Consider the following 22,851-nt stretch of genomic DNA (forward strand, 5'->3'; position numbering starts at 1 on the left):
TTTTAAATTCCTTTAAGTTTATTTTGTTTCTTTTGAGAAAAATTTAATAAATGGTTTTAAGTTTTGTTTATTATTATAATACTACTAATGATATTAGAATTCAACACATGTGATACTTGATTTAATAAATAGTTTTAAGTTTTGTTTATTATTATAATACTACTAATGATATTAGAATTCAACACATGTGATACTTGATTTAATAAATAGTTTTAAGTTTTGTTTATTATTATAATACTACTAATGATATTAGAATTCAACACATGTGATACTTGATTTAATAAATAGTTTTAAGTTTTGTTTATTATTATAATACTACTAATGATATTATTAGAACTGAACACATGTGATACTTGATTTAATAAATAGTTTTAAGTTTTGTTTATTATTATAATACTACTAATGATATTATTAGACTGAACACATGTGATACTTAGTATACATATCAGTAGTAAGTAATAATAAAAAAAATATATTTTTTTTGTATCGTTACGCAAAAAAAGGGGGATAAATGATGTGATATGTACAACATAATTTATATAAGAATAAAATATATAAAACGAAATATGTTGTAATGTTTTTTAATGTTATGTATTTTTATACATTTCGCATAGGTAAGTTATCACAAATTACATCACGTTTTGTATAACCTGCATTATTTCCTCTGGTTGGATTTCCTAATATATCGTCATTGTCTTGTACCAAATCTGTATCTATTGGAAAACTGTCATTATGTAATAAACAGATGTTGTGCAAAACACAACAAGCAATAATAAACTCGGGAATTAAATCGACACGTTCCATATCGAGTACTGTCAATAAGCTTCTAAATCTTCCTTTTAGTAAGCCAAATGTACGTTCAATAACCATTCGAGAGGATGAATGACAAAAATTGTAATTTTTTTGTTTATGTGTTAGGTGCCCATTATCCCGATATGGTGTCATTAAATTTTCATGAAGAGAGTAAGCGGCATCGCCTACTAAATGACTATCATTAGGAAACTTTCTTGGATCTTGTAAATAATTATGAACTTCGGACAAACGAAATACACGTTGGTCATGGACAGAACCTACGTGCCCAGTAACACAATGGATGAATCTTCGTTCATGGTCACAAACGGCCTATTAATAATAAATAATTATAATTACTTATTTAACTGTAAGAGAACTTAACTGTTTAAAGATATATTAGAATTTAAATTACTTGTAATTGTATACTATGATGCCCTTTCCGATTAACATAACACTCAGGAGAAACATGTGGTGCTCTTATATTAATATGAGTGCCATCAATTGCTCCTATTATTCTGGGAAAAGCACTAGCTGCAGTAAATCCCATCATAACTTCTTGTGCTCTATTACCTTGTGGCCAAGTAATAAACAGAGGAGATAATTTGGCAATTGCTTTTGACACTCTTCTTACAGCTCTTAATGCACTACTTCTTCCAACATTAAATTTCTCACTAATAGATCTATAAATAATTAAATTAATCCATAAATAATTAATTAAGAAAATATAATTTAAAAATTGAAAAGAAAAACAGTACAGTTTAAAAATTTTTTAAAAATTTAACAAGTCTCATACCGATACGAATCTGGTGTTGCCATTTTCCATATGGCAATAAGAAATTGTTTTTCCGGTGATAATGTTTTAGGACCACCTTTTGATCTTAGTAATGAAGGTTTTATAAGATGTAAGATATAATGAAATGTTGTACGCTTCATTCTATTGTAATATAATTATAAATTTTAAAAATTATTTTAAGAAACAATATAATATAAAATAAAACATAATTTATTTTTTATTCAAGTATATTGTAAATATATTGTAAATATATAATAACTTTGTCTTATTGTCTAAAATAAATTTAACTTGTGTAAATATTTACAAAAAAATATTACATTTACCTGAAATGTGATTGAAATTGCACATCAGTATACGATGGTATAACCTTTTCCACATAATTTTGCAGCCGTAATATTGGATGTTTAATACATTTAATGTATTTGCTAAGCAATATTATAATGGTTTCTAATTCATTTTTTTTAAGATTAGATAAAAAATCTTTATCATCAAAAAATATTTCAAATAATATTGAAATTATTAAGCACAACATAACCTCTTTTTCATTTTTCATTTTGCTCACGCATCCAAATGGAACGACTTTTGTTAGCAATTCTAAGCGCTTACGCACCAAATGGAACGGTTGAAAATAGCGCTTATAAGCGTGAGCGCTGATGAGCGCTTTAAGCGTGTAAGCGCCCAAGAATCTCTCGTTGGACGGAGTACATATACATACACATTACAATTTTAGGGCTTCAATGTTGTAATAATATGACAATTATTTATATGTATCATTATATTTGTTAAATATTACAGAATATCTAAAAAATTTTGTAGTTTGATTTATTATCATTTTTTCATATGGGTTTACATCATAAATACACAACACTATTAGAATTGATTACAAAGTCATATGCACTGTCGTAGTTTAAAATTGTATCTTTAAAGTCTTTTAATTTGATAACAGTGTGTTTATGTACTTTCAAGTTCTTCCTTTTGTATCTTACTACCGTAATAATTTTATCCAAAATGTAATGTAACCACAGAACATTCGTATATGGTTCAAATTTTCGCCAATTATTCCTACACACATAATAAAAATACGGTATAAAAAAAAGATAAAAAATAAAACATATGCAACTTACTGAATTTTGTCACGCATAAGACGATAAATCTCAAATTGATATTCGCCATGAGCAGTAAATAAAGCTGGATCTAGTGCAAGATCATTATATATGCAGCACCCTTGGTATAGCATTCTCGATAGTGTAAAATCTATTATAGATACCTTGAAAAAAAATTCATTAAAGTTATACATCAAAGTTGTAATAGTATTTAAAACGTCTTTCGTAGAACACACCTTTACACCTTTGCTAGGAAACTTGACCTCTCTCCCGCCAAGATTGTAATATATATATGGTTCTTTTGTTCTTGATACCAATACATTACCCCAATGCAAGTCTCTATGTTCAAATTCAAGTGCCTTTTCTGCAATTGCTAATGCCAATGCTATCTGTAAAAAATAAAAATTTAAATACTGATGGATGAATAACTAATTAAACATAATTTTCGAAAAGTGTATTTGTACCTTACCGCAATTATAAACAACAGACCTGTAAAAATAGAGCATAAGCCTCTTCCGCGGTTTGGAAAACGAAGGCTTCAAGATCTTCTCCACCGTGGCCGAGTTCAAGAGCAATATATAATTGATTTTCACCAAACATCGATGGACAATCGTTATCGGATGTTTTGTTATTATCATAAATATTCCAAAGTTCTACGAGTTTCTCTGGATATTTTCCTTTAATACAGCTAATATTTTTAACTTCTACGAATCCATTAGTTTTGTATGTAGCATTTAATTTCAGATCATCCAATTCTCTGCAAACATCCTCTTTAGTGATTTTTATCAACAATGTCTGCATGCAATTGACTCACATAATGAGTTGACTCACTTTGCAATCATAATTTCTGACAATATTTCATTGAATTTCTTTTGTGGCTCACCATTGACTAACTGTTCGTTTTCTATAGGAATAATTTTTATAACAGATTTTTTACCATCGTACTCATAAAGAAAAACTTCTCCATAAACACCTTCGCCTATTTTGCAACAATGTTCTAAATAGCTGTCAATATGAACAATTAATAATACAGTTTATATATATTATAGTGTTAAAATACAACTATACAAATATATACAAAGATTTACATACGAATCTGGGAAACGATCCGCAAAAGACATATAACAGTTTTGGGAACATTTCTGTAAAACAACGTCTCTCGCAATTGTGGAACGACTGATAATTCGATCATCATGTATCAATGATTCCTCTTGATCTGTAATATTCGTTTTATTTATATCAATTAATATAATATTCCGTGTAATATATAAATATATAGTGTCGTAAAACGAATAGAATAAAACAACATATGAGTGAAAATACTTACATAATAGTTTCAAGCTTGGAGATTTTTCTGTTGTTATTCCAAATGCTTCAAGAAATGGAGTATCTTTGATATCACGCTTGATGTTTGTATTATTAAGCACAACTCTTACTGAGATTCTTTTAGAAAATCTAGCATAATTCGTTACATTGAAGTCTTTACAGCTGTTACTGTCAAATGGTGATACGTTTGACGCATTGAGCCTATCACTAGATAGATCCGTATCATTTCTGCCTTTTTTCAAGCAACTTTGGAAAATTCCTGCACATAATAATTGTTACAATTTTACTAGTTGTCTACCACACTATATACAGGTTGTATATACAGGTTGTAACAAAAAAGTTGTCCGCTACTTTAAGAGTGAATAGTACGTATAAAAATAAGAAAAAAAATTCGGTAATTATGCAGTATAGGGGAGGCACCTCCGATGACCTTGACCTTGACATATGTTGTCAAGGTCACCCTCCTGAGTGACCTTCAGAAGGTTTTAGCCGTCGCTCGTTTTTTATTAAAAAGTTATTAACAAAAAAAAGTTTGGCGACCTCACCAATTTTAATGACCTTGATATATGTTGTCAAGGTCATGACCACGAGTGACCTTCAGAAAGTTTTAGCCGTCGCTCGCTATTCGTTAAAAAGTTATTAACAAAAAAAGTTTGGAAAGTATAGCATATATAGGTGCATATATATGTTAGTTGACGCGCTTTAAACACTTAAATACTTTTAAAGCGCGTCACTAACCTACATAGGTACGATTTACTGCTTTAAATGTTGTGTTTTGGTAAAGCAGCGATTTTTCGCAAAATAATGTATTCTCTGCTTTAACAAAAAAATTTCAATTTATCAACAATTTACTGCTTTAAATGTTGTGTTTTGGTAAAGCAGCGACTTTCTCGCGAAATAAATTATTCTCTGCTTTAAAGAAAAACGTAATATTAGTCGTTTATGCCTCTCAGTACTTAAAATAACTGCTATATTTTCGAAACTTTTTTTGTTAATAACTTTTTAATAAAAAACGAGCGACGGCTAAAACCTTCTGAAGGTCACTCAGGAGGGTGACCTTGACAACATATGTCAAGGTCAAGGTCATCGGAGGTGCTTCCCCTATACTGCATAATTACCAAAAATTCTTATTAATATAGATTCGCAAATGATTTCTTATTAAGTTATGGGCATTACAACTTTTGAGCTCAAATTCGGTTTATTAACGAACAAAATACGTTTAAAGTTGTCAAAATACGTACAAAAATTAAAGATGTTCAAAGTGGCATCCTTGCATGACAATACATTGTTCGTTCATCTTCTCATGTTCGCCCTAAAATGTTCAAAGATACCAGGAATATTACGTATTTCTGCACATCCATCCTGTACACATTGGTACCGAACCGAACGAATCGAATAATGTATTGACGTATTGTTTATGCAAAGATGCCATTTTGAACATTTTCTTTAATTTTTGTACGTATTTGACAACTTAAAACGTATTCTGTTCGTTAATAAACCGAATTTAAGCTCAAAAGTTGTAATGCCCATAACTCAGTAGGAAATCATTTACGAATCTATATTGATAGGAATTTTTTTCATTATTTTGATGTGTACTATTCATTCTTAAAATAGCGGGCAACTTTTTTGTTACACCTTGTATATACTGTATAATACTATCAGATTATAAATACCACAAAGTCTATCCATTTACTGAAAACTATAAATACAAATATCAAAACTCTTTGTTTACTCAGTCTCATTATTATAAAAATGGGTAATTATGAAAGAGAGGGGCTTCCTCACCGATTTGGCTGAAACTTTACAATTTTGTGTATTTTGGTGCGTAAAACATGAATGTATAAGTTAAAATTGTCGCCTTTAATTAGAAAAAAAGTTATTAAGTACTAAAGTTGACAGTTGCGTGGTTAGGATGTCTGTCATTTATTATAATTTGTATTTATAGACTTTTTAATATTTTCTGCTTTAAAAAAAGCATAATAACTATTTCTATTATCTTTTTTAATTATTTAATTCAATATATTATGGCATTATTATTTTCTTTGGAAAATATGCAGTTTTTGTTGTACTAAATATGGTTGGTCCAACTATTCTCTGCTTTAACAAAAAACATAAATTATTATTTTCTTTGGAAAATATGCAGTATGTTGTACATACTAAATATGCTATAATATATCTATTGCAGAATAAATGGTTAGATAATAGAAATAGAGTTATTATGCTTTTTTTAAAGCAGAAAATAATTGACATATTAAAAAGTCTATAAATACAAAGTATAATAAATGACAGACATCCCAATCACGTAACCGTCAACTTTAGTATTTAATAACTTTTTTCCTAATTGAGAGCGACAATTTTAACTTATAAATTCATGTTTTACACACCAAAATACACAAAATTGTAAAGTTTTAGCCAAATTAATGAGAAAGCCCCTCTCCTTCATAATTACCATTAAGGTTGCAGTCCACTTGACGCAACAAATGCTTCGAAGTATTCCTTGATTGGTCAATTAGTAAAATTCTTTGTTCTGATTGGCCAATCAAACGCTTCGAACCATTTGTAGCGTCAAGTGGACCGCAGCCTAAATATACAAATCACACTTTTTATTATATTTGTTCATAATATGTTATTGTTTATTGCCTCTAAATAAAAATGTTGTTTAATAAATTACCTACAGTTGTTTTTAAGAAAATTAAGGTTACAGTCCACTTAACATTACAAATGCTTCAAAGCATTCTGCTTCTCCTCTTATTAATGAAGAAGAAAAAGAAGAACGCTTCAAAGCATTTGTAGCATCAAATGGACTGTAGCCTAAAATAATATAAAAATATTCGAAATCTTACTTAATATATAAACTTATATAGGGTAGGTTCGCGGAGCGTGCTATTAGTGCTATTGCATTATTCTTAATAAGTATGTATACGTATGTATATAAGTATGTATAATCATGTATGTATACGTACGTATGTTATCTATGTAGTGAAAGTACACAGAGTGCTTTTATTTAGTGACACAAATCGACACAAGTATCATTCTATCTTTGTTACATTTAATGTCAAGAAAGATAGAATGACGTTTGTGTCACTAAATGGAAAGCATTGTCTGTTACAAAAATAACTGAAAAATTACATGTAAAATAAAAATCATTTTTATAAAAAAGATATAGCTTTATCGATATCGATGTATAAGAAATGATTACTTATAATAATTTATGTAATTTACCCATATAGCCAAGTCTGTCGAAAACAGATTTTGTAAAATCTTGCTACAAATGTTGTTGACAAGAAGGATACAAATTTAATACAGAATTTGATTTAACAAATAATGTCGACAAAATGCTAGCAAATATGTAACAAAATCTGCTGACATAATTAAATAGTAAATTGCCAACAAAATACGGGCAAATGTGGCCATGTAACCAGACAGCAAATTGGCAGCAAAAACCGAGCAAAATTTGCGTTGAGCACTCTAACAATAAATTGGCGGCAAAAATCGAGCAAAATCTGTGTAGCGTAGTGTTGCCTGACGACACTTTGGCGGCAATATACGGGCAAATATACTCATATAACCAAACAGCAAATTGGCGGCAAAAGCCGAGTAAGATTTGCGTCGAGCACTCTGACGATAAATTGGCGACAAAAACCGAGCAAGATCTGCAAAGCTACGCAAAGCTTGCTCGGTTTTTGCCGATTATTTGTTGTCAGACAGCGCTGCGCAAAGCTTGCTCGGTATTTGCCGACAATTTGTTGGCAGACAACGCTACACAAAGCTTGTTCGGTTTTCGCTGTCAATTTGCTGTCTGGTTATGTACACAGGCTTTATTAGCAAAACACGAGCTTAAAGATGTCACAGATGGGACCGGATTTGACACCAATCTTTGAACGAATTTGATGCCATCTTGGCGACAATTTGCTATCAAATTGCTTACTGGGTATGTTTGCATTACGATATGCATGCATACATATGTACATTCTTTAACATGTTAGTATTATAATTATCTAATATAAAAAATTACCTCGTTTCTGCATATCCAATATATTTCTAACGCTGTGCCTCCATTTCTTTCCTTTTCCGATACTTAACTTGTCTAAATCGGATCCATTGTTTATATTGTTTAATATTGACAAAGATCTAGCCCAATACTTGCCTGGTTTTAAAAAAACAGATTTCTCTATTTGTTTATTTGTATTATTGTATTGAGTCGCACAATTGAATGATTCAGAATGATCAAAAGACGAATTTATTACATTTTTAGAACGCTCGGAATTATATGCTAATTGAACATTAGAAATATCTTTATCACTTGCGACACAACAAAATATTTTGTTGTTCGATTGTGTGGCTTCATTATTCAAACTATTGAAGATATTTGACATGCTAAGATCCCATTTAGGATACTGTATTCTTCTTCCTATTCTGATCGGATCTTGCAATCGTGTAAAGGGACAAGCATCAACCATATTATCTTGACTTTTACCGAGTACACTATGTTTACTAATGTCAACAGTTTCATCTTTAAGATTTTCGTGAACCATTTCTACAGCATTTATTCTTGTATTGTAATTTTTTTGAAATTTACTGTCATATTTTTGTCTCATATGCATGTCATTATCTAAATCTCTGAATGTTATACATACTTTGGAAGGTATGTATCGCGAGCTTGCATCAGTTTGCTCATTGTCACTTAATAATTGCTTTTGTTCTAAACATAAGTCAACGGATGAATCCGCCTTATTTATTTTTGCAAATTCACGTGCCAGCGCATCCGAAAAACATCTTTCTTTTATGTTATCTTTATTTGTACCTTTCGCCAAATGATTATATGCTGTATCGTCAAATAATGATCGTGATTGATTAGTACTTACAGCAGACATATTTAAGGAATACGGAATTCCAACATTACATTTTGTTTCATATTTCTGAGTAACTGTATGAGTATTGTCCTTGTAAGATGTTATTTCGTTCTTAAGAGCGGAATCTGTAGATATTAGGGATTTCTGGGACAATAAAACTTGTGTTTGTTGTTCCTGTATTTCTGCAGGATCGAGTTTATAGCATTCTGACATCAAAGAACGAGAATCTTTCCGATCAATGTTGGAAATATCTTCCTTTGTAGTTACTAATGAACATTCATGGCTCCAATGTAACTTGTCATAAATATTAGAATTAATAGGTGAAAAATTTATTAAATTGGTGGAAGGTTTGACTTGTTTGCCAATAGGAGTGCTAGAAGCCAGATTTTGCTTTTTTTCATTAAATACTGTACCATTTTTCTTTATAAACTCTTCTATTTTTAATCTTTCCACTTTTACAAAACTATTTTTAATTTTTTTTGTATCATACGGTGCAAACTCAATACTTTTATTGCAATTTGGAATAATTTCAGATGAATTATGGGAAACTAAATGCAATATATTTGACTTGTCACTTATATTGATAGTATTTTTCATGTTTCTTTTACTCTTCAATACGTACCAATCTTTAACAATATTATCACATATTGCTACAGAGCATTGTTTGACTGACTTGTGTTTAAAGTTTCCAAAGTCATTATATTCAGTTGAGACTGATCGCGAAATAATATTCTGTGTTTTAGAAACATCTTTGTCAGTCTGTAAAGTATCTGTATACAAGCATTTTACACTGTGCAGTATATCTTGCTTGTTTTCTGCAATCTCTTCACGATTCAATGTGTAATTCTGGACAGCGCAAGTATTTAGCTTAACAAAACATGGCTTGATGATTTGTTGATAATTTGCTATTTGTTTGAAATCTGTGATGAAATCACTTGTTCTAATTGATTTATTTTGTAATGTAATTCTCTTGTCAATCTTTAAAACATTTTTATGCAAATGTTTATAGTTATTGTCATGTGAAATACCATTCTTATATGAGGCTTCTTTCAAATTATCCATAGTGTTAGAATTTACATGAGATACCTGTCCATTGCACACACGACTAGACTTAAACTTATCTTTTAGCATCTTTTTCTTTTGTATCTTATTTACTTGTCTCTTCAGCTCCTGCTTATTAATACATATTATTAGAAACAAATTTAACTGTTTATTCCTATAAATATACTGTAAAAATATAAATAGAAAATATATTGTATGTACCTGTGCTTTTCCTGGCTGCGTTTTATTTTTTTTTGATATCATTCTTGTTCTTTTAAGTAATATTCTTGTGGAAATTTCTGGCTCACATTCTTTTTGTTTTCTACGTTTATGAGCTACTTTATGGCTAACATATGATGGACTAGGTATACTATTGTACATAATAAGATTGGATGTATGTTTAAGAGATTTTATATTTGTTACATCATTAATATCACTATCGCTACTACTGCCTTTCCATGAATCATTTTTGTTTATATCCAATGGCATAGGAGGCACACTGTGTTAAAATGAATTCAAGATTGAATAAGTATACATATACATAATTTTCAATATATGTATATTATATGTTTTACAGGTACTACGTTTACGCGAGCGTTACTTCTGTAGTAACTTACGATAATTCCTTCGCGTAAACGGGATTTTCCTTCGCGTAAATGGGATTTTGTAGTAACTTACGATAATTTACTCCGCGTAAACGAGTGATATATCGTAAGTTACTACAGAAGTAACGCTCGCGTAAACGTAGTAAGGGTGGGCCATTTTAATTAATCTACACGGTTATCTCCCAAATTATTTGTTATTCGAAAAAATGTTTCAAACAGAACTTACTCTATTTTGAGGGGTCATCTTAAGATGAACACATATCTCGCATAGGTAGAGGTAGAGGTATCTGTGAGATTTTAAGGTAATCTTTGTTTTTTCTTTATTTTTTATTTTAGAAGAGGATAAAATCCTCTATTGCTTCCTCATAGGGGAAGCTTTGTTTTCGTAAATTTCGTATATGAACCTTTGATTGCGTATAAAGTTGGGTCTAATCAATCAAATTTAAAAGAATTATATATGAAGTAGGGGTAGAAAAAACCAAAGAAAAGATTGTTTTTTGTTTTTGATGCTAATGTTCTAAAATGTCAAAAAATTACGTAAAAAAAATGTCCGTGCGTGTGTGTACGGATTTGATGTCCGTGGTTGCTCTAACTTCTGCAAATTTTGAGATATCGGGCACAATTTTTTTTCAAATGTAGAGTATCATTGGTTGGTATTGAATTTGGCGATGATCGGTAAAAGGGTTCATTTTTTATTAAATTTTGAATTTTTTGAGAAATAAACGTGGGTGCTCCAACTTCCATAAATTTTGAGTTATCAGATTATTTCTAATTCTATTATATTCTTCAGTCTTTTCTACCCCTATTTCATTTTTAATTCTTTAAGATTTGGTTGATTAGATCCAGCTTTATACGCGATCAAAGGTCCATATGCGAAATCCATATATGGACCATGTAGCCTGAACTCACAAAGCAACATCGATTTGACATTGCGTCAATTGTAAAACTCCACTTGTGCTACTATACTGATCCTTTTCCAATTTATAAAACTAGGTTAAATTTAAAATAAAAAAAGTGTGCAAATTAAAAACTTGCACATTGCTTCCTCATCATTACAGATCGCTATCATTGCTCCTATTTTATTTCGCTCATAAAGCTTCCTCTATGAGGAAGCCAAACTAATAAATACTAATAATTATGCATCAAATAAAATACAAGCTTCCTCATAGAGGAAGCTTCATATGAGCGAAATAAAATAGGAGCAATGATAGTTATCTGTAATGATGAGGAAGCAATGTGCAAGTTTCTAATTTGCACACTTTTTTGGCTGCATTCCGATATTCACTGTCAGTACCGAGGTCAGTACTGCAAATCTATATTTTACGTCACGTATACTATAGATTTTCAGTACTGAAAGTTGCTGACAGTGAATATCGGAATGCAGCCTTTATTTTGTCACCTTTTTCTTTTAATCATTTATCATCTGAAACATTTTTCATTTGCTTAATATTTTTTGAGATATTTTCAAGAAAAATTCGATAAATTTTTCAATATTTAGCTTACGATAATTGTTTGTCACAGGGAAAAGTGACACAGGACTTTTTGATCTGATTTGGTCTCAAAAATATGCTGTTGCAAGTTGCAAAAATGCTCCCATTTTTGTAAATACTTATGTATGTTATAACATAATTTATACAATAATTCTATTTTCAGGCACTACTGCAACAGCATATTCTTGAAACTAAATTAGATCAAAAAGTTCTGTGTCACTTTTCCCTCCAACAAACAATTATCGAGATATTGTAAGCTAAATATTAAAAAATTTATCAAATTTTCATTGAATATCATAAAATCTTAGGCAAATAATGAAATGTTTCAGATAAAAGTTGTTCAATTTGATTAATAGAAAAATACAAAATAAAAAATTAAGAATTCCATTAAAAAAACACAAAGGTCACCTTGAAATCTTACAAACACCTACACTTACGTAGTGTCCATGAGATGTCTCTCTCAAAATAAAGTAAGCTTATTTAAAACATTTTTTCGAATAAGCAATAGTTTTGGAGACAACCGCATGAATTAATTAAAATATATAGATTTATTCATGTTGCTTAAAATTTCCACAAATTCTTACACTTCAAACAAGATAAATATATATTGGACGTTAAAGAAAAAGAAAGCGAAAATTCTAAGTAAAGGAAACACGAACAGATCTATATACATATATCTATCTATCTATCTATCTATCTATCTATCTATATATATATATATATATATATATATATATATATATTATACACATATGTAAAACACAAAAGCAATGAGTAAATTCATATTAAATATAAACATGCTTAAAAATATCTACTTTGTTACAAATTTTTCTTACACTGCTCCTTTAGCAATTCTGTCAAATGTTGTTTCAAATGGATCATGATTTAAAGAATTATTATATGTTCCACTTTTATCGAAATGATTGTTTTCCACAGAATTGTATTTTTCACTGGATATGGCAGACAATGCTAATGAACTTACGAAAGGTTTTTTCGCAGTTTTTCTTTGATAAGTTCGAATTGGTTGTTTGCTCATTGTTTTATCTAAAAATGAAAATATTCGCTTTAGTTTATAAGTCAGTTTAAGTTAGGTTATTTCAGAACATATGGGGAGCTTTCCAGCAAGCGACACAAGACGACACGAGCATCGTTCTCTTTCTTTTTTGGTAATGAAAGATAAAACGGATACTTGTGTCGACTTGTATCGCTTGCTGGAAAGCTCCACAGACAAGTTACAAAAAATGTTTACAAGTTAGGTTAGGTTAGATTAGATAATATTTAAATAAATGGTAAAATCAATATTATTGAATTTGTTTGCGGTTAAAAAAGGCTAAGACTTGCAAAAGCTTCTTTTATAAGGCACTCTCTCATAAATGTGCGACTTTTAAGAAAAAAATATGTTCAAAATTTCTTTTTTACCTGATATTCTTCTTCACTTCTTCAAGAAACACACTTATTTTAAAACAACGTCAGACATCTACATACAACAGAGTTCTAAAGAATAAAGCCCCTTGCACAATGCCAGGCAACAGGGAAATCAGGGAATAGGAACAGGGAATAGAAATCAGAAATCATGATGCAGAATAAACAGTGACACATGCAATAGACACAGAGTTTCCGTCACGTTGGAAATTATGTGCCTATTGCCTATTGCCAACCAATCATAGCATTCGAATTTTTTAGGTTGTAATTAACGATTTTTTGGTTATTTCCTGTTCCTATTGCCTGTTGCCAGCTCCGGTAACTTAGCCGGTCAACTTCGACAGAGAGAAACCTTAAGAGAGGCCATCCCGGCATTTTTCGTCAATTTTTCTGTGTCACATTTTCCGACGCGCACCCTGATAAAGTGCGTATCAACTACGTCGTTTCGCTCGGTAACCGCACATGGTTTGCGTCCGTGCTAATGGTTCGTGTCCGAACTAGCCAGTTAGTGGGGATATGCTGCGGCCTCGCTCGGCCACGCTCGGCCGCGCTCGGCCGCGCTCGGCCGGCCCGGCGCCTCGGCAAGCTTCGAGCGAGGAGAGAAGGACAGACATACGATTTACGATTTACTGTCTCCGTCTATGACTGCTAGCTGCCTTGGCACGCGCCGGCTATGCGACGTTGCCACGATGCCACGCATTTCGGATATCGCGTACGGTGTCTCGCCGAGTGCCGAATCTCGAGTTGTTAAATATATATATATATATAATTTATTAACATAAAAATTAAAATTTGTCAACGTAATACTATTTTTGTTAAGTAAGGAAGGAAAGGATTTTTAGAAGTCAGAGGAACAGCTACGCATAAATAAAATATATCACCTATATGTATATTAATATTGTTATTTTATTTCAAAGTAAATTAAAAGAAGTACGATATAAAAGTATGATATAAAAGTTATATATTATTTCTCATAGTAATGAATTTGGATTCCGGTGATTTATTTATCTTCTCCAGCTTCGCCTCTGCCTCTTCCTCTACCTCCACCTCGTCCTCTGCCACTGCCTCTGCCTCTGCCTCTGCCTCTGCCTCTGCCTCTGCCTCTGCCTCTGCCTCTCCCTCGCATCGCGTTGTATACCGCCCGCACCAACGAGCTTAACGTTTCAGGCTGTAACAAAAATAAATATTTTAAGTAAAATGACATTTTCGTGTATATATATATATACGTAAATAAATTTCATTATTAACACTTTGTCGAACGCTGTCACGTATGCGTCACATGTGATATGTGCGACTGTCATTGCAAAGTGTTAATAATCATTATCAATAATGATAAGAAATTATCCCATTATTTCAACACTTACGTTTAATACGATCGGCTGAGTCGCCGTCGGAGCCGTTGCTGTGGTCGACATCGTCGCCGTGGCCATGGGCGCCGTTACGACCGCCGGGGTCGTCGTTGACGTCGTGGCTCTAGAGGCCGTCGCGGCCGCCGTCGGCATCGTGATCGTGAGGGCCGTCACGGGCCTCGGGGTCGTCGTTGCTGTCGTCGGCATCGTGGCCGTAGGAGCCGTCGCGGCCGTCGTCGGCATCGTGGCCGTGGGGGCCGTCACGATCACGATGCCGACGGCGGCCGCGACGGCCTCTAGAGTCACGACGTCAACGACGACCCCGGCGGTCGTAACGGCGCCCATGGCCACGGCGACGATGTCGACCACAGCAACGGCTCCGACGGCGACTCAGCCGATCGTATTAAACGTAAGTGTTGAAATAATGGGATAATTTCTTATCATTATTGATAATGATTATTAACACTTTGCAATGACAGTCGCACATATCACATGTGACGCATACGTGACAGCGTTCGACAAAGTGTTAATAATGAAATTTATTTACGTATATATATATACACGAAAATGTCATTTTACTTAAAATATTTATTTTTTGTTACAGCCTGAAACGTTAAGCTCGTTGGTGCGGGCGGTATACAACGCGATGCGAGGGAGAGGCAGAGGCAGAGGCAGAGGCAGAGGCAGAGGCAGAGGCAGAGGCAGAGGCAGAGGCAGAGGCAGAGGCAAAGGCAGTGGCAGAGGACGAGGTGGAGGTAGAGGAAGAGGCAGAGGCGAAGCTGGAGAAGATAAATAAATCACCAGAATCCAAATTCATTACTATGAGAAATAATATATAACTTTTATATCATACTTTTATATCGTACTTCTTTTAATTTACTTTGAAATAAAATAACAATATTAATATACATATAGGTGATATATTTTATTTATGCGTAGCTGTTCCTCTGACTCCTAAAAATCCTTTCCTTCCTTACTTAACAAAAATAGTATTACGTTAACAAATTTTAATTTTTATGTTAATAAATTATATATATATATATATTTAACAACTCGAGATTCGGCACTCGGCGAGACACCGTACGCGATATCCGAAATGCGTGGCATCGTGGCAACGTCGCATAGCCGGCGCGTGCCAAGGCAGCTAGCAGTCATAGACGGAGACAGTAAATCGTAAATCGTATGTCTGTCCTTCTCTCCTCGCTCGAAGCTTGCCGAGGCGCCGGGCCGGCCGAGCGCGGCCGAGCGCGGCCGAGCGTGGCCGAGCGAGGCCGCAGCATATCCCCACTAACTGGCTAGTTCGGACACGAACCATTAGCACGGACGCAAACCATGTGCGGTTACCGAGCGAAACGACGTAGTTGATACGCACTTTATCAGGGTGCGCGTCGGAAAATGTGACACAGAAAAATTGACGAAAAATGCCGGGATGGCCTCTCTTAAGGTTTCTCTCTGATTTCGATTTTATTAATTTTTATATTTTTTTATCGTTTGTTGGTCGTTTGTTGGTGATTGTTGGCCTAATTACAACGTTTGTTGGTTCTTCATTTTTTTTTAATTTAAAAAGAAAAATTAGCATTAAGTTAGCCAGAAAAATTTTATTTTTAATTTCAAAAAAGCCTATAATCGATGCGTAATCGTTTGCTGATGATTGTTGGTCTAATTTTAGCGTTTGTTGGTTTATTATTAGTCTTAAAAACAAAAAAAAACGAAAAATTATCTCACCTATTAAAGTAATCGAAGATTGGTTTATTTGCTTACGACTTAAGCTTTATTTCTATCAATTTAAGGCTAACATCTATAAAACTGCCATATGAATACGGGCCTTATCATCGGCAGAAAATCGCGAAATTGAAGAAATATAAGTTTATAAGTTCTACTTTAAACATAAAATTGTGCTTAAAATGGATTAATTATGAATTTATCATTTTCTTCTCATGAACTCTTCATTCAAGACGCCTAATTGTCAAAGTACGTATAAAATAAATGTCAAACTTACCATATGTGCTAAAAAAAATGATAGAATTAAGTATATCATACCTAAATGTGATCACTTAAAAACATGATACAGTGTTATTTCATGATATGCGCATTATGTGTTTGCGTTTAAAGAACTGAAATTTAAATAAGTTGTATTTTTATAAATAAAGATTATTTATGTGATCATTAAGAATATATATTATTTTATAAGAATATAAGCTTCAACCTGATTGAATTTACATAAAATTGAAGAGAATTCTCGTATTCATACGTGAATATACGTTTCCTAGTAAAATTCTCTTGAAAAAAAAACCTACTTCTCCAATGTATGCTTCCGTTTCTCACTTGTGGAAAGTGTTTTACTGTAAAAATTATAGATTTGTTTGAAGTAACAAAACGTAATTTTTTTTAAGAACCTTATTATTTCATACAATTTTCATAAAGATCCTAATGTTCATGTCTTTTACAATAAATAAGTACTATATGTATCTCAGGTCTATATTCCACTTCTTATAGCAAGAACTATTCTTACAAATTATCTGCACAAGTTTCTTAAAATATAATTTACATACTAGGAACTCGAACTGGAGCTTTACGTTACATTGAAGTGCTATGCATTAGCAAACAGTATGTTTATATATAGTGAAACCGAATCTATAAGCAATGTAATACATATATACAGAGTAGAGAATAGAATTAAATTCGCAGTTTACAAATAGTTTCGATTTACATAGATGTTAGCCTTAAATTGATAGAAATAAAGCTTAAGTCGTAGGCAAATAAACCAATCTTCGATTACTTTAATATGTAAGATAATTTTTCGTTTTTTTTTCGTTTTTAAGACTAATAATAAACCAACAAACGCTAAAATTAGACCAACAATCATCAGCAAACGATTACGCATCGATTAGGCTTTTTTGAAATTAAAAATAAAATTTTTCCGGCTAACTTAATGCTAATTTTTCTTTTTAAATTAAAAAAAAATTAAGAACCAACAAACGTTGTAATTAGGCCAACAATCACCAACAAACGACCAACAAACGATAAAAAAATATAAAAATTAATAAAGTCGAAGTTGACCGGCTAAGTTACCGGAGCTCCTGTTGCCTGGCCTGCGTTCAGAAACTTTTACCCAGGTAGAGTAGGAGTAGAGTTAGAGTTGACCTCAGGTTGCTGTGATTTATGGACGACGAAAGTAATATCACCTGTTAACATGGCGCTCTCCAATCAAGCATTGAATATGAGTAAGTTTCGTACCGAGTCGAATTCGAAGTATGGGAGTCAGGATAGGTTGGGGTGAGCGCCGCTTTTGAAAGAAAATAGTTGTTTATAAGAAACGGTGAACAAAAAGGCGTGTATCTATATATACGTGTATAGACGTTTCGACATTGAGCTCCAACGAATTTTATACTTTCGTGCAATTAATAGCTCGAAATTGCATTAAGAAAAATGTCTGAAAACAGACAAAAAATCGTATTTGTGACGGATGAAAAGGGAAATAAAATTTTCAACAAGGACGGGTTAGTCCTCGTTCAAAATACGGCAGGTAAGTTGACATAGAAACTGATAAAGATTAACAGAATTACTTTCATATCGATGGTTTATAATAGAAAAAAGACATTTCAAGTCTGTATGAGCATAGATCACTATATAAGCGCTATTAGCTTTAGACTATCGATATTATATAAAATGCAACTATTAATTAACCGTACCTTAATAATTGTAATGGCAAATTATTTGCAACTGTGACTGAAAAAAGTATCAGTGGATTTATATAAAGTATATGGTGAATTTTTTGTACTTTGAAATTTTTTTCGCACTGTACACTTTATTATAGACAGCCTCTGGTGATTAGAGGCTCTCTACTTTATTATTCTAACATGCACCTGACAATTTCTATTTTCTTCTCTATTCAATTTCAGACCAAACTGTCATGTACGTGAAGCTACTTAACCCCTCAATTGAAGGATCGATAAACAAACCATGTAAGCAGCCTGTAAAAGATAAAAATTCAATATTTTTTTCTCCATCAAACACACCAGTTCCAACCAACCAGTTGCAATCCACCGTGCTACGGCAGGGGCATCACCACATTGAAGCAGTTGCAACATCAAGACGAGACGATTGTGACTCGGGGCCCTCAAAGGATGCTAACAAAGAAGACGTTACCAACAATAAAGCGAATTGGGCTCCCAATGTTATTACAGCTCTAATGGCTGAGTACAAAGATCACGCCACAAGCTTCCAGATAAATACTAAAGGGCATACCGAGATATGGAAAAAGATTTCATCTAATTTGCACATGAACGGCTACTTATATACGCATAAGCAGTGTGAGAACAAGTTTAAAAATTTAAAAAAAAGATACCACGCCAAAATCGACAATATGAAATGTAAGCAAACTGGAGCGCCGCCTTTACGATTCGACTACTTTGATATATTTGATGAAATATTTGGGCAGAAGCCAAATGTCGAGCCAGTTGCATTAGCCTCTACGACAAGAGGATCAGCGTCGTTGAACATTCTTAATGCAGTCGATGATGATGTCATATTTAAAGATGACTATGATGAAAACGAAGTGTCTACCAATGACATAAAAGAGAGAAAACGTCGTGCTGAGGCAACGCCCATGCGAAATAAAGGGAAAAAAACGAAATTTGAGAATGCTGTCGATGAGATGAAAAAGGCAATAGAACACAAGTCAACACAGCAAGATCTCAGGCAAGAGAGATTATTGGCTGTTCACAAAGAACAAACTGATCGCTTGATTAACTCAATAGACAATCTTATTAAGAAGTTGTAGTACAATGATGACTGACTACCAAGACTGACTGGAGTAGCTTTACAAGTTTTGATTTATAATGAGTATAGCTTGCCTCAAGTCGTAAGAAATTGACAAATTACAGGCATATGTGAGAAACATAATCAACTGTAATTTGTCAATTTCTTACGGCTTGAGGCTTACTACATTTATTATGGATTGAAACTAATGTAATCACACACCGACGTACTGACCACAGGACGAGCTCCAATTGTAACAAGCTCCACTTCCTTATGTTCTGTGATGCAGTTGATATTTCGGAATAAGCAAAGAAAAGATATAGTATTGAACTGTTTGTTATGTGAATTTAAGAACTTTATGTCTTAAGTGATGCATGAGACACGATACGGAAAAAATGTTTAATATGTTAGATTAAATGTATTTTTGTTTCAAGACGTTCTTACATATTTTAGGTTTGTTATGTTAATTGCAAACGATGTAATTGCAAAGTGATATTATCTGCGATTCAAAACTTCAACATTATTTCAATTATAGAGTGATATTATATTGTACGTTACGGATATGGTGCAACAGCTTGAAGTATTAAGGCCTAGCCAGACAAACTTGCATAGCTGCATAACAATATGTACAAAAATATAATCCAATCGCATTTTATGTGCGTCCTTATAATAGAAATCCAATTGGATAAATTTCTTTATGCATACGGTTATGCAGCTATGTAAGTTTATCTGGATAGGTCTTTAGAATGTCATTGAGCAATTTAGTTTTTACACAGTAGTCTTAATAATTTATTGGTTCCAAAAATTAGATTTGTAATCTCTTTATTTTATTGTTAGATTAAGAATAGAATTATTATCTTTTTATTTTTGTTTAAAATGTAGTATTACATATAGATTACTTGTTATGTGAGTTTAAAAACTGCGTTATTGCAAATAATATTGTATTGTGTGTTACACAGGAATAGTGTGATGCACCAAAGTATTAACAAATCTCATTGACCAAATACATATTTTTATTTCGTAAAAAAAGACATTGAATATTATTACGAAGAGATACAACAACGTCTCAACGCCAAGTAATTATTTACACAATATTTGTTTTTTATTTATTTATAAAATACATCATACAATAGTATAAAAATGGGTAGTTCATTTCTATATCAGCTAGACTCGGTAATACAATAATTCAGCTAATTAGTTTCTTTTCGGATGCCCATCATTTTCACCAGGCATAGCTCGATGTACGGGATTGATCGGCTCTAAATCTTGGTTGTCATTGTTCATTCCCTCAATGACATATTCTTCTATAAATGAATCATTATGGTTAATACACATATTGTGCAGAACACATGATGCTAATATCGTAGCAGGTATCAAATCAGTGCGATTCATGTCCAGGTATTTTAATCTTCTAAAACGACCTTTTAGTAACGCAAAAGATCTCTCAATCACCTGTCTAGTGCTTGCCAAACTTCTATTAAAGTGCCTTTGAATTTCGGTAGTGTTTCCTCTGTCGATGTACGGGGGAATAAGCCAGGTTAGTACAGGGTAGGCCTTGTCTCCTAATAAAAACTCTCCATTTGGGAAGTAAGCTTGCGGTTCAGCATTTATTTGTGCATAGATATCCGAGTTACGAAATATTCTGACGTCGCTTACAGAGCTTGGATAGCCAGCAAAACAATCCATAAATTTCAACGATGGGTCGCAGATGGCTTGCAGAGTAATGCCATAAAAACATTTCCGATTTATATACACCTCTGGATCTATTTTCGGAGCTTTAATAGGAATATATGTTCCGTCAATCGCGCCCAGTACACCCGGAATATGCGAAAGTTTTTGGAACTTCTTTTTGATTTCCTCTATTTCATCTCGTTGAGGCCATTTAATGATTCGGTGTGCAATTCTGCACAACGCTGTAATCACTCGAATGAATGATGCTGACAATGAAGACTTTGCCATGTTCAATCGATCTCCAATAGATCTAGAAAAGAAAATGTTGTGTATGATCAATATTTTGGAGCATATAACGTTTTTACAGGGAACTAAAAATAGAAAGGAGGAGCTTTATTCGTTCCAATGTCACAATCTTTCTCCAACGTTTTGTAGCTTATGCGGGACTGTAAAGTGAATATGTGCCAATTCAAGCAGTGTTCTTACAGAGATCCATTCAAACATTCCGATCTAACATTGCCAATTATTTATTCCTTTTATAATTTTTGTCTGCATAAATAAAATACCAATAAAATACCATAAATAAATACCTATATGAGTCTGGTGTACTAAGGAGCCAAATTACAGAAAGTAATTGCTTCCGAGGGTCAATCACTGGACGACCCTGTCGATTATCATCACCTATTAGCATACATGCAATCATTTGTAGTAAATCCTCAAAAGTATCAAGTGGTACTCTGAAATGTTGTTGGAATTGAACGGACGTGTAATTTGACACCACATTCTCAATATATCCAGTAATGCGTGTTGGCATGTTTCCCTTTTCTAATGCTATAAGGCAAAATAATTCCTCTTCGTCATCATCCTCCTTAAATTCGAATACATCGCTTGACTAAAGTAAACAAAAATTGAAGCTCACTTACTGATTTATTAATTACAATAGTGTGTCTATTAGGTTGTATGTACATAAATGTAATCATTCTCTTTAATGTTACTTAAAATTAAACTGTATTATTCTTAATTTATTTTTTACTTATTATTATTTTAACTTATTATTTTCATTCTAAATTATATTGTCAATGTTCTCCATTGAAGACTATCTAATACTATATAAACCTCGTATATATGTAAAAAACGTATAATGCTTTCCATAAGTATAAATTTGTCAATCCTAACCTCATAATGGCAATGGGTTAACGAAATTGACATTAATATAGTAATTGTATTCCGATTAATATTATTACGTTCTTTTGTAGATAACAACTTACCTCTGATTCCTTCATAATGGCCCAAAAATTAGCGGTTTGAGCTGCGATTTGTGCAATAACCAAAGAAATAGCTCGTTTGATACGGACACTATTCTGATGCGCTGTCATATTTTCTTTCAAAAGCGGCGCTCACCCCAACCTGACTGCGTATCGAGAACATCGCGTTATGTGCGCATGTCGAGTAATTTCTACCTACCTTCTCGACGTGAGTAGAAATAGTTAACTCGAAAGTTGACTCAAGCGTATTTCTGAACGCCAAAAATATGTCAATTAGGCGTTTTTGAACGCCTCGAGTTAACTAGAGTTAACTCGAGTAAGGTTTCAGAAAGCAGGCCTGGCATTGTGCAAGAGGCTTAAAGCCGCAATTTCATACAGCG

General features: G+C 32.7%; 3 protein-coding genes across 9 annotated transcripts; 2 read left to right on the top strand and 1 right to left on the bottom strand.

Moving 5' to 3' along the window:
- Positions 1-565: 565 nt before the first annotated feature.
- Haspin (haspin) lies at positions 566-13,944 on the bottom strand. Of its 6 annotated transcripts, none has more exons than XM_077421513.1 (13): positions 13,423-13,944; positions 12,840-13,047; positions 10,131-10,407; positions 8,030-10,037; positions 4,016-4,273; positions 3,781-3,904; positions 3,520-3,693; positions 3,178-3,445; positions 2,925-3,077; positions 2,710-2,852; positions 1,586-1,726; positions 1,205-1,472; positions 566-1,122 (listed from the first exon to the last, which is right to left on the bottom strand). In XM_077421513.1, the coding sequence occupies exons 2-13, from the start codon at positions 13,037-13,039 to the stop codon at positions 598-600; spliced, it is 4,539 nt and encodes a 1,512-aa protein (XP_077277639.1). In that variant the 5' UTR covers positions 13,040-13,047; positions 13,423-13,944; the 3' UTR covers positions 566-597. The 6 variants fall into 6 exon arrangements, with proteins under 6 accessions (XP_077277639.1, XP_077277638.1, XP_077277643.1 ...); XM_077421512.1 differs by having other exon boundaries at positions 8,030-10,040; XM_077421517.1 differs by lacking the exons at positions 10,131-10,407; positions 12,840-13,047; positions 13,423-13,944 and having other exon boundaries at positions 8,030-9,133; positions 9,490-9,631.
- An 827-nt stretch (positions 13,945-14,771) lies between these two features.
- On the top strand, positions 14,772-15,686 carry LOC143905873 (uncharacterized). Its single transcript, XM_077421519.1, has 2 exons — positions 14,772-15,183; positions 15,379-15,686. The coding sequence occupies exons 1-2, from the start codon at positions 14,854-14,856 to the stop codon at positions 15,568-15,570; spliced, it is 522 nt and encodes a 173-aa protein (XP_077277645.1). The 5' UTR covers positions 14,772-14,853; the 3' UTR covers positions 15,571-15,686.
- A 1,190-nt stretch (positions 15,687-16,876) lies between these two features.
- On the top strand, positions 16,877-20,512 carry LOC143905887 (uncharacterized). Of its 2 annotated transcripts, none has more exons than XM_077421541.1 (2): positions 16,877-18,300; positions 18,677-20,512. In XM_077421541.1, exons 1-2 carry the CDS (start codon positions 18,204-18,206, stop codon positions 19,555-19,557), a joined length of 978 nt encoding a protein of 325 aa, XP_077277667.1. In that variant the 5' UTR covers positions 16,877-18,203; the 3' UTR covers positions 19,558-20,512. The 2 variants fall into 2 exon arrangements, with proteins under 2 accessions (XP_077277667.1, XP_077277668.1); XM_077421542.1 differs by lacking the exon at positions 16,877-18,300 and adding an exon at positions 18,347-18,540 and having other exon boundaries at positions 18,677-20,383.
- The last annotated feature ends 2,339 nt before the right edge of the window (positions 20,513-22,851 follow it).

This window comes from Temnothorax americanus, unplaced genomic scaffold (genome assembly GCF_048541705.1).
Source record: "Temnothorax americanus isolate GAGA-0224 unplaced genomic scaffold, ASM4854170v1 Scaffold69, whole genome shotgun sequence".
In the NCBI taxonomy this organism is placed as follows: domain Eukaryota; kingdom Metazoa; phylum Arthropoda; class Insecta; order Hymenoptera; family Formicidae; genus Temnothorax; species Temnothorax americanus.

Coding starts and splice junctions, on each gene's coding strand:
- Haspin (XM_077421512.1), bottom strand. CDS start 13,039: ATGAGCAAACAACCAATTCGAACTTATCAAAGAAAAACTGCGAAAAAA. Junction 10,041..10,130: donor CGCAGCCAGGAAAAGCACAG/GTACATACAATA, acceptor TGTATTAATAAG/CAGGAGCTGAAGAGACAAGT. Junction 1,123..1,204: donor ATCATAGTATACAATTACAA/GTAATTTAAATT, acceptor TATTATTAATAG/GCCGTTTGTGACCATGAACG.
- LOC143905873 (XM_077421519.1), top strand. CDS start 14,854: ATGGGCGCCGTTACGACCGCCGGGGTCGTCGTTGACGTCGTGGCTCTA. Junction 15,184..15,378: donor CTCAGCCGATCGTATTAAAC/GTAAGTGTTGAA, acceptor TTTTTGTTACAG/CCTGAAACGTTAAGCTCGTT.
- LOC143905887 (XM_077421541.1), top strand. CDS start 18,204: ATGTCTGAAAACAGACAAAAAATCGTATTTGTGACGGATGAAAAGGGA. Junction 18,301..18,676: donor CCTCGTTCAAAATACGGCAG/GTAAGTTGACAT, acceptor ATTCAATTTCAG/ACCAAACTGTCATGTACGTG.